This window comes from Castanea sativa, chromosome 12, assembly GCF_040712315.1.
Source record: "Castanea sativa cultivar Marrone di Chiusa Pesio chromosome 12, ASM4071231v1".
NCBI lineage: Eukaryota > Viridiplantae > Streptophyta > Magnoliopsida > Fagales > Fagaceae > Castanea > Castanea sativa.
Genome location: NC_134024.1, coordinates 14,424,063 through 14,434,334, shown reverse-complemented (window position 1 = coordinate 14,434,334; position 10,272 = coordinate 14,424,063). Strand labels below are relative to the sequence as shown.

Sequence of the window (10,272 nt, the reverse complement as noted above, 5' to 3'; positions counted from 1 at the left end):
CATTATGTGTATGGAATGTACATCAACAAATGTTAGAGAACAATTACTAATATAATAATATACTGCCAATTGCACACTTTATAAACCAATTTTTGTATAGTTAGAAAATTCCATGCTGGCCTATGTTGACAATTGTGCAAAAATACTTATAAAATACTTTTTAAGTTTGGATTTGTTGTTAATTTAATTCTTGAAGTTTGGATTTGGTCACTTTGATAGCCATCTATCTAAAATTAAAAGTTACTTTGATATGATAGCCTTGTTACATTAAAAGTCACTTGACATATATGAATACGAGTTGAAAATTTTAGGGAAGAATTTCATAAGAAATATAAAATAAAAAGTAGTTTAAGGAAAATTCAAAATCTCAAACTTCTTTTTATTTTGTTTTATTTTTGTATGAATTCACTTAAAGGATTTCTTTTTCAAATCACCATGTCCAATGACATTTGTATAGGAAAAGTGAGAGAAAAATTTGGATAGAAAGTATTAGGATTTAGGATTCACAACAAATTAACTATTTCAAGCTTGTACGATTATAATTGGACATTTAATTTTGGCTAAAATGCAAAAGTCACCCTCTAAGTTTCACCATTTTTAATTTCAGTCCTCTAAGTTTGTATTTTGTCAATTCAGTCCTCTAAGTTTCAATTCTTCTCAATTCAGTCTTCCGTTAATATTCCGTCCATACTACTGTTAACTTGTCCAAAAACGGTGTCGTTTTGCCCTTTACTTAATATTTAATTTTTATTTAATTATTTATTTCTAAATTAAAAAACGTTAATTAAAAAAAAAAAAAAAAACCAGTACAGTCTCCATCTGAAGAACACAGCTGAAGAATAAGAAATAGAAACCCTACTACCCACTTCTGCCTAACTAACTAACCCATCAATAATTGAGATCGAGAGGGAGAAAGCGAGATCAAGAGGGAGAAAAAGAGATCGAGAGACTGAGAGGTCGAGAGATCGAGAGGGAGAGAAGGTATTTCGGCGGCTCTGCTCTTGGTGTACTCGGCATCTTGGCTCAGGCCAATCCTCGGCAACTTCGCTCTAGATGTACTTGACTCCAGCCAAAATACCTCCTCCCCCTCTCGGTCTCTCAATGCGGCACCTGTGTTCTCGGCCACTGGAGTCACAAACCATGAGGCTAGAGAACCTTGAGTGCTTGAGCATCACTGAGTTGAGTACCTGGGTTTAGTCTAGGTCTCTGGGGTTCTTTAACAGGTTGGAGGAAGAGTCTTTCTGCTGGGGTTAGACGTGTGACAATCTCTCACTTTCTTCCTCACGATCTGTTGGTATTAGAGCCTTACTGGGTTTCTTTAATTTGCTTTCTGTTTCTTAATCATTTATTTTTCCCTCTTAATCTCACTTTCTCCCTCTCGATCTCAATTATTGATGGGTTAGGTAGAAGTGGGTAGTGGGGTTTCTATTTCTTATTCTTCAGATGCGTTCTTCAGATGGGGACTATACTAGGTTTTTTTTTTAATTAACGTTTTTTAATTAAGAAATAAATAATTAAATAAAAATTAAACATTAAGTAAAGGGCAAAACGACACCGTTTTTGGACAAGTTAACAGTAACCATGGACGGAATATTAACAGAAGACTGAATTGAGAAGAATTGAAACTTAAAGGACTGAAACGACAAAATACAAACTTAGAGGACTGAAATGAAAAATTGTGAAACTTAGAGAGTAACTTTTGCATTTTAGCCTTTAATTTTTGTATCTCGCAAGTAATGCAATATCGTTAATGTTAGGCCAGCAATCATCACTTGCTTTTAGACTTGTCTTGTATTCTTTTTTTTTTAATTTTTAATTATTTTTTATATATAAGTTTTTAGTGGTTTTTTTTTTTTTTTTTTTGATGGGTTTGGGTTTTTAGCTTTGATAGAATTTAAAGGAAAACAATTCCGATATCTGTAATCTTACCTCAACTTCTTTAACTGACAAATTGAACCACCAATAGGATTGAACTAGAATTACAACATAACGAGAAAACTTTTCTTTTTAATAGCTGTGGTCCAAGAGAAGGGAACTTGAGAGAATTGGAAGGACAGTAGATTATGACATCCTTTTTGGGAGAAATGCTGGTGGTGGATTATCGGATTAATTTTATTGTTTAGATTAAACATTATAAAGTTAAACGTGTATCTAACATCTTGTAATATAATATTTTAAATAATGTAACACTTTATACATTATTAAATACAAGAAATAAATCTTAATGAGTTTTCTTTGATTTACTTGAAACAAATAGGGTACAAGACCATGAGTATAATTATGTTTGATGTGGTAGACGATATGTATAGATTGCCATACCATTTAAAAAATTTAAGAACATGAACTTATGTTTTGTTTGAGAGAACAAACTAATTATAATGGGTATAATGGGTTATTCGCACTAAAACACTATATGCAAGACTGGATTTCGAACCAAAAGGATGGGCTCTGCACTACCAAAATCAATAGGACTTTCAAAAGTAAAAATCAACCAATAATAGAGGAACAAAACAATCAATATTATTATTAATAATATTGTAATGAGTCACAAATACCAAATTACAAGTTCACACAAGTACACAACTAAAATTAAGTTACAATACTTCTAAGTTACAAATCTACTGCTAGATAATTCATGCAAGGGGATGCACACTCACAAAAATGAAGTTATCTTTCCGTCAATCGAGAATGAAATTTAGGTTGTACTCAATCATTGACAATTATTGCATCCACTCACAACTTGAAACAAATAACTTCTATAAAATAATTAAAAAAATAAAAACTGCTTGCATGCTCATGCGTATGTGCTCTTCACGTACTCAGATAACTGCTCGCACATCCACGTGCTTCTCACATGCTTGAATCTTTCAATAAAAGCTTGCACATGCACCCATGTGCTCTCCACGTGTTCACATGCTTGAATAACTACTTGCATGCCTATATTCTTGAAATTGGCTTTGCAATCTCTCACACTTTACAACTGATAATAGATAAATTACTTAATACGATGGTGCCACCCGTATTCTCCCAACAGTTTATTGGTAAATACATTACAGAGCAGGCATTTTATTGGTAACTACCCAACAGTTTACTCCCACATACAAACATTATATTTTAATTAACATTATTTTGTGTATAAGTAATTACAAATAACCTTTGGCCTCCACATTTGCCATTATTTTCTTTATTGGCCTAACATGCTTTTCGATTTATAATATCTAATTTGAATCATGATATTGATCTATTTCAAATTTTTCGGGCATTGTTTTTGCAAATAAATCAGACATGCATGATGCCGAACGTCCCATCTCCCATGCAGGCTGCAGCAAAACCTGAATGATGCATTAGAGGGTTGTGTTTTGCATTCCTCTCTAACCCATTTATCGCAATATTTGTATATTCTGCTTTTCCCAAATCTTCCTGGTTTCTTATATTTTAATTAATTTTAGACTTTTTCCATCTTCACATGGACTGGAAGAGAGAAGGCAAGGTGAAACTAAAGAGAGATGAAGAGAGTGAGTGTATATATACTATATATATGAGCTCTAAACTATTTATCATGCATAAGTTGTTGGAGAATTTCAAAATAAAGCATATATTTTTGTCAAGAAGGATAACTTTTGCCGAATTATTAATTGATTGTTGTGTTTTAATTTAGAATATTTTTGGAAAAATTCACATCCCCTGGATTGGCTCATATGCCACGAGTTTAAAAATTATGACTTTTGGCTACGTTTGCAACATTTTTCACAACAAATCCTAAGTAGCAAATTGTTATCGACTGTTATTGATGGCAAAAAAATAATTTCAGTAGTAGGTTCAAATTAGAACCAGTAACAATTTAACACTTAGGATTTGTTATAAAAATATTATGAATGTAGCATTTTTGAAGAAAAAAAATTTCAAAAAAAGAGCAATATACAAAAATTCACAATATTTTCACAATAGTTTATTGGAAAAACTTTTCCTAATTCTTATCTAGGTCCACCACTAACATCATTATTTTAATTGCCACTATCAATCTACCACATTAAAAGGTGTGAAAAGTTTTGTCAAAATTTTTATACTACAAACTTTCTAAAAAAAAATTATGCGTGGTTCATGTTAATTAGTAATAATTTTGCATCTAAAACAAGATAATAGAGTTTAAGTAATATTTATTTTTTAAAGACATATCTAAATATATAAAAGGCCTTGATTTCAATTTTCGCCTGAAACCCCTGATACTTGTAAAATCTAAGTATAAAATCATCTTCTACTTCCTCCCATGTGAACATCTTTCATGTGAAACCTTCTCTCCCATATACCTGCATCCGAAGGGGAAAATTTGTAAGTTAAGACTAATAGAATGTGGAAATAAATTTTAATCGATCAAATTTACCATTTTTTAATATCTTAAACTTATGTGTTATTAAAGTTTAATTAAACATTGTGTCCACTCTATCTCTTACTTTAAAGGTTAATATCATACATGTTGGACCCATTAAAGAGAAATTTAAGTCTTAAAATAATAGTTAAATGTCTCTATTTTCCACTAGCTTAAGCTTTTACCTTCCAAGCATCATAACAGTGGCTTGAGGATTAGTCCCAGGTGAGCGTAAAAATGTTGATCCATCAATGACCCTTAACGCATCCACACCAAGAACCTTATAATCACGATCAACAACCTTATCAACTTGGCAACCTCCGTGGAAATGCCAAATGGTCATGACAGTGTCTATACAAAACTGTTCCAAGGAAAATGCAGCACTAGGATGTCGTGGCCTCTTGTTCAATTGTAAACTCACCATCATATCTATCAGCGCCTGCACTGTCATATTGCTATACCGGAACTTTGAAAATGGATATGCATTTACAACTTCTATAATGGTCCTCATGCCTAGAACACACCTTATTAGGTCCTCTGGTTCTTTGAAATAGTTAAAGGTAACCGCTAGATTGTCATTCGGATTTGTGTTCCGAAGCTCGAGATAGCCTGTGGAGAGGGGACCTGTGACTTTTTCAAGTATCACAGCACCTTTAAAACTCTTATTGGCAATGGCATTTGTGATTTCAGCAGCTTCAGCCATTGCTTTTGTGGGCACTGTGAAAGGCTGGTCAGTCTGCAATTTGAGCAAAGTCAGCTTTTTTTTTAAGTTAATCTATTCATTAGAGTAATTACACTATATCCGCCTATAATTAGGCCTGAATTTACTTTGTCTATCCATGGTTTAAAAAATATCACTTTACTCATATGAGATTTGCTCTGTTTGTTTTCTGTAACCCACCTTTATTAAAAATATGGATAAATATGTATTTTTACTTCCCTTTATGTCTCTCCTTAAAAAAGAACACAAAACACAAAACAAAACCAAGAGAAAATAAGATAAAAAAATGAGGGTTTTGCAAAAATCAAGAACATCAAACAATTCAAACCCAATAAAAACTCTTTAAATAAAGAAATCAGGCATCAAAACCCATTGTCTGAAATCCACCATCAAAGAGACTCGCCATCAAAACAGAGAAACCTACCACCATCAAAATCCATCAACAAATAAATTCATTGTCTGAAATTTTTTTTTTTTTTTTTTAAAAATCCACCATCAAAGAAACCAAAAAAACAAGCTCCAAACTCCTTCCCCTGTTCATACCAACTGCATCAAACCCATTTACTCACAAGACATTAAAAGCTTAGAGCAGCCAAGTTATTGTGTGGTTGGTCCTCTCCTACAAACAGCCAACGTTTAATACAAGTGCTGCTGCAATTTTGAACTTAATAAATGGTATTGTTTTCTTCTAAAGTTTTGTACTGATCTTGGTTTCTAATTTATCGCCACAAGTATTTTGACTAAAAACTTTTTGGGAAGAGGGTCTAAATTGTCGATTTGAACCGTATTTGATAACTCATTTAAGATTGTGAATAGATGCCTCTTCTACTGCAAAAGGATGTTAATTACGCAGCTTGAAGCAAGTCATTTCTGTCCCCTTTGTCTTTTGTACAAAAGCGATTACTACTCTATTTGATGTAGGAGCTTAGACATACAAAAACCAACACAACCACACACATCCAAACCCATGATCGATTCAGTAGCCATGCCCCAAGCTCCATATTTTCAAATCCTAACAACTAAAAGAAACCCAATCTCTAAATCAAACAAAAAACGGCTTAGACAAAAGGTAAAGTAATACTTTTCAAACTACAAGTAAGCAAAATGAATAAGAGCCTAACCATAGGTAAGTTTACTGTAATTACCCTTATCTATATATATAGATAGGTGAAGTTGAGGGAAACTCAAATTAGAATTCCAAATTAGAGTTTCAATTTCGCGCCATGAGTCCCAAATTATTTATTCTTCAAGAGTTTTATCTCTTAATTTTAGAATTAAATATAGGACCACATCATAAGTATTCATTAAAGTGAGTAATTAAGTACAAAAACTAAAGAGTTTAGAATAAATGAACTATAAAAAATAAAAAAAATAAAAAAGTGTTTCACAATAATTTAAAAAAAAATTGGAAAATTTACATTTTATACCTAATAATATCCTTACAAATTTTTTTAAAGATTTAACAAAATATAAAATGGACTATAAATAGTATCTAAATTATATATATATAAGAATAATATTATGCATCTTATGGTATATCTTTAAATATGTCCATACGTATGCATGGGGTTACAAATTAGTATATAATAATAGATAAAACTGAGAGAAATTCAAATTAGAATTCTAATTTTGTGTCATGTGTCCTAAATTATTTATTCTTAAAGAGTTTTATTTCTTAATTTTAGAATCACATGTGGGACTACATCATAAATATTCATCCAAGTAAGTTATTAAGTACAAAAATCAAAGAGTTTAGAATAAATAAATCGTAAAAAAAAGTGTTTCACAATAAGTTTTTTTAAAAAAAACATGGACAATTTATATTTTATGCCTAATAATATCCTTACAATTTTTTTAAAGAGTTAACAAAATATAAAAATGACTATCAATAGTATTTAAATTATATATATATATAGGAATTATATTATGCATCTTATTGTATATCTCTAAGTGTATCCATGCATATGCATGAGACTACAAGCTAGTTCATTTAAGTAGATAAACTTGTTCAATAGGAAAAAACCAAAGCATAGTTCATGTTGTACCTTATAAGTCTTGCCCTATCCAATATATTAAGAAAATGCACATGATTATGAGTTAAGACTTAATATTTATCTTATGTAAATAATTACAAATATAATTATATCAGTATTTATTTGAAATCGGATTATCCAATACATTTTCCAATCAAAACTTCAATCAATGCCATTTGCTTTGGGAGAAAGTTTTTCTCCAAATTAGTTTGGAGAGAAAATCTTCTAACTTCATTTATATCATTTAATTGAATGTGGTTTTTAACAAATTCACGGTTAAATTTCATTTTCTTATTATATTCTTTATGCTTGCAAAGTTTCAAGGAATCAAGAATATCAAAGATCAATAACTATGTTATTAATCAAATGTCCAAATTTCAAATTTTTGTAATAAAAAAATTATGAATAAAAAATACATTTATGGATCAAATGGTAATTAACATCCAATTTGACCAAAATTTGACATATATGTTAAAAATATAAAGAATATGCAATCCAATTATTGGATTTTTAAAATATATAATAATGTTAATTTTTTTTTTAATTTTTCCTAAAACAAATAACATTGTTTGAAGTTTTGATCGAAAAGTTTGGAGACAAACTTTGTCCGTTACTTTGTGATATCATTATCCATTCATGGTGTCAAAATAAGTCATATATATTATATACACAATTATAGATATAATAAATAAATTTTAAAATGTAAATATGGAGTTGGAAGTTAAAACCTTATTTACGAACAGCCTTGGGCCTCTTGAAAGTTTTTGAGCCGAAGAAGAAAAAAGGAAACTCAGACTCTGTCCACTGAATGCTTCAATATAGTTACCAAACCTAGTGATGCCCACAGTTTGAATTAGAGACACTTCAACTGGAATTGGAGAGGGAATCGCGAGAATATTCATTGGATTATCAGCCATTCCTTGACCCACCAAGGGTTGGTCCAATACTACCTTAATCCCATGGGCCTGAAGATGGTCACTGGGCCCAATACCACTCAACATCAATAGCTGTGGGCTTCCAATTGCACCGGCTGATAATATTATCTCATTCAACGTCTTCGAGTTCTTCATTAAGTATGCTTTGTGAAACACGCCCGATGCATCTTTGAAAACCACACCATAAGCTTGAGGTCTTGCTGTTCCTGCATCAAAATAATCAAAGAGGGATTATCAAAACCAGCTGATCAAATTAAAGTCATCCCACAGCAGCTCCATTCTTGTCCTTTATGCTAATTTCAATACCCTAGGGAAACAAAAGGAGAGAGAATTTCATTATTTTCTTAGACTTCATCTCGCGGTTGCTTGCAAATTAAAGTAACACTATAAAAATCTTCAAACATGCACTACCATGCTCAAGTTGTCTACTAATAAGTTTACGGTTGGTTTATCATGTGCTGATTTTGAGAAATTTCTTAACATAAAGAAGTCGAGCTAGATTGAAAAATTTTCAAAATCAATCCAACCTGACCTCATGTACTCACCTTCAGGCCTAGATTCATGTTACAAAAGTGATACATCATACAAAGTACTCAATGAAAAAACCTTACCATTATTATACCTAAACAAGATCTTGTGCACAGTTGCATGCAAATAGACAGTAATCCTTCTTGGATCTGCATACTCAAGCAAATCTGCCGCCGTGTGTCTGTGACCATTCTTATCAAAAATTGTCCCTCCAATTTTTGTCTCATACAAATGATCATATGTAAACCCATTATAGGGCAACACCCCAGCCTCAAGCAAACCGTCTCTCACAGCAACTTGATAATCCACCTTTGGAGGCTTAAACACCACCAACTTTTCCACCCATTCATATGATTTGTTCACCAATGTCTCGTCCCAACCAGCTTCCTTTACATAGCGAGTGCTAGCATGCGAGTAGAATCCGCCATTCAAGGCGGTTCCACCGCCTAAAACGCGTGCTCGAGCATTGTACACTCCATCTTCGGAAGTGAATTGTTGAGTAGGAGACGTAGGAGACGTATCCGAAAGAGTGTCTGAGAAATTTTCTATGTTGGTTATGTTTGGATTGCCGTAAGGAGATCCTCCTCTTTCGAGGACTAAGACCCTCGCATTTTGTGAAAGTGTTGCTGCTAGTGAACACCCAGAGGTCCCTCCGCCAATGATTATGTAGTCATAATATACAATTTTTGGGGCTGAAGTTGCATCTTGGACAAATGTATAGTTTGGAGCTGCATGTAGAAAGGAAAAAATATAAAAAATGAGAACAATGTAAATGGCTCAATATGGTGATGAATAGTGATCAAATAATTAGTTTCACTATTTTCTAATAACTTATTTTGAGACCATCAATAAGTTATTATAGTATCAAACCCGGTGATCGTGAATCTGAACTTTGTCTCGACTGAAGTCCCAATTTACTCTTTCCTGAGATTAAGTTTTGGAATGACTTATAAATCTACCAAATAGCCTCATTAAACGCAAATTTAGTCTACAAGACTAGAATATTATGTTCTCAAATTTCAAAGCTTAAAATATAGCTAGGCCACCTAGACATTTTGAACGTCAGCTGAAGTTATATAAGTGTATGTCTCTATTTACGGTGTCTGAAAGGGAGAACAAAATGTAAACTAAAACACATGTACCTTTTTCTGAGTGAACAAAGCCATGAAAGTGAAACATTAGAATTCCAGCAAGAATAGCCCCTATAAAGCTATATTGTCGCGAACCCATATCGAAGATTGCTAAAATCTTCTTTACAGAACTAAAAGGTAAAAGCCAAGCAATCTCCTTTAAAAAAGTGCAAACTGAGAGCTTGTTTAAAGATTTCCTAAAACCTTGCTCTATTTTCTTTGGGAGCTATAATGATGTTATATTTAGTGAAAATGTTAATGAGAAACCCCCCATATATATATGATTTAATGATTCGATTGGATGAAACTTGCGTCCATGCAAGTGCAACCTAAACGTGAGCTCCTTAAGACGTAGAGTAAGATTTGGGATTTCTTTCTTTTTTTCGAGAATCAGATTTGTGATTTCTTACTAAAAAAAACAAGGCATCAATGACTTGGGAATGGCTTTTTGGCTTTAGTGAATAGCATATATACGTACGCGTCTAGATAATTGAATTAAGAGACAAAAAAACATATTCAGATTTGTGACTGTAATGACAGCCTTTATCATGGCATTCCT

General features: G+C 32.2%; 1 protein-coding gene across 1 annotated transcript; it reads right to left on the bottom strand.

Moving 5' to 3' along the window:
* Positions 1 to 4,099: 4,099 nt before the first annotated feature.
* On the bottom strand, positions 4,100 to 9,926 carry LOC142620967 (protein HOTHEAD-like). The gene is made up of 5 exons (XM_075794288.1): positions 9,726 to 9,926; positions 8,667 to 9,311; positions 7,849 to 8,261; positions 4,552 to 5,102; positions 4,100 to 4,307 (listed from the first exon to the last, which is right to left on the bottom strand). Exons 1-5 carry the CDS (start codon positions 9,811 to 9,813, stop codon positions 4,256 to 4,258), a joined length of 1,749 nt encoding a protein of 582 aa, XP_075650403.1. The 5' UTR covers positions 9,814 to 9,926; the 3' UTR covers positions 4,100 to 4,255.
* Positions 9,927 to 10,272: the final 346 nt, after the last annotated feature.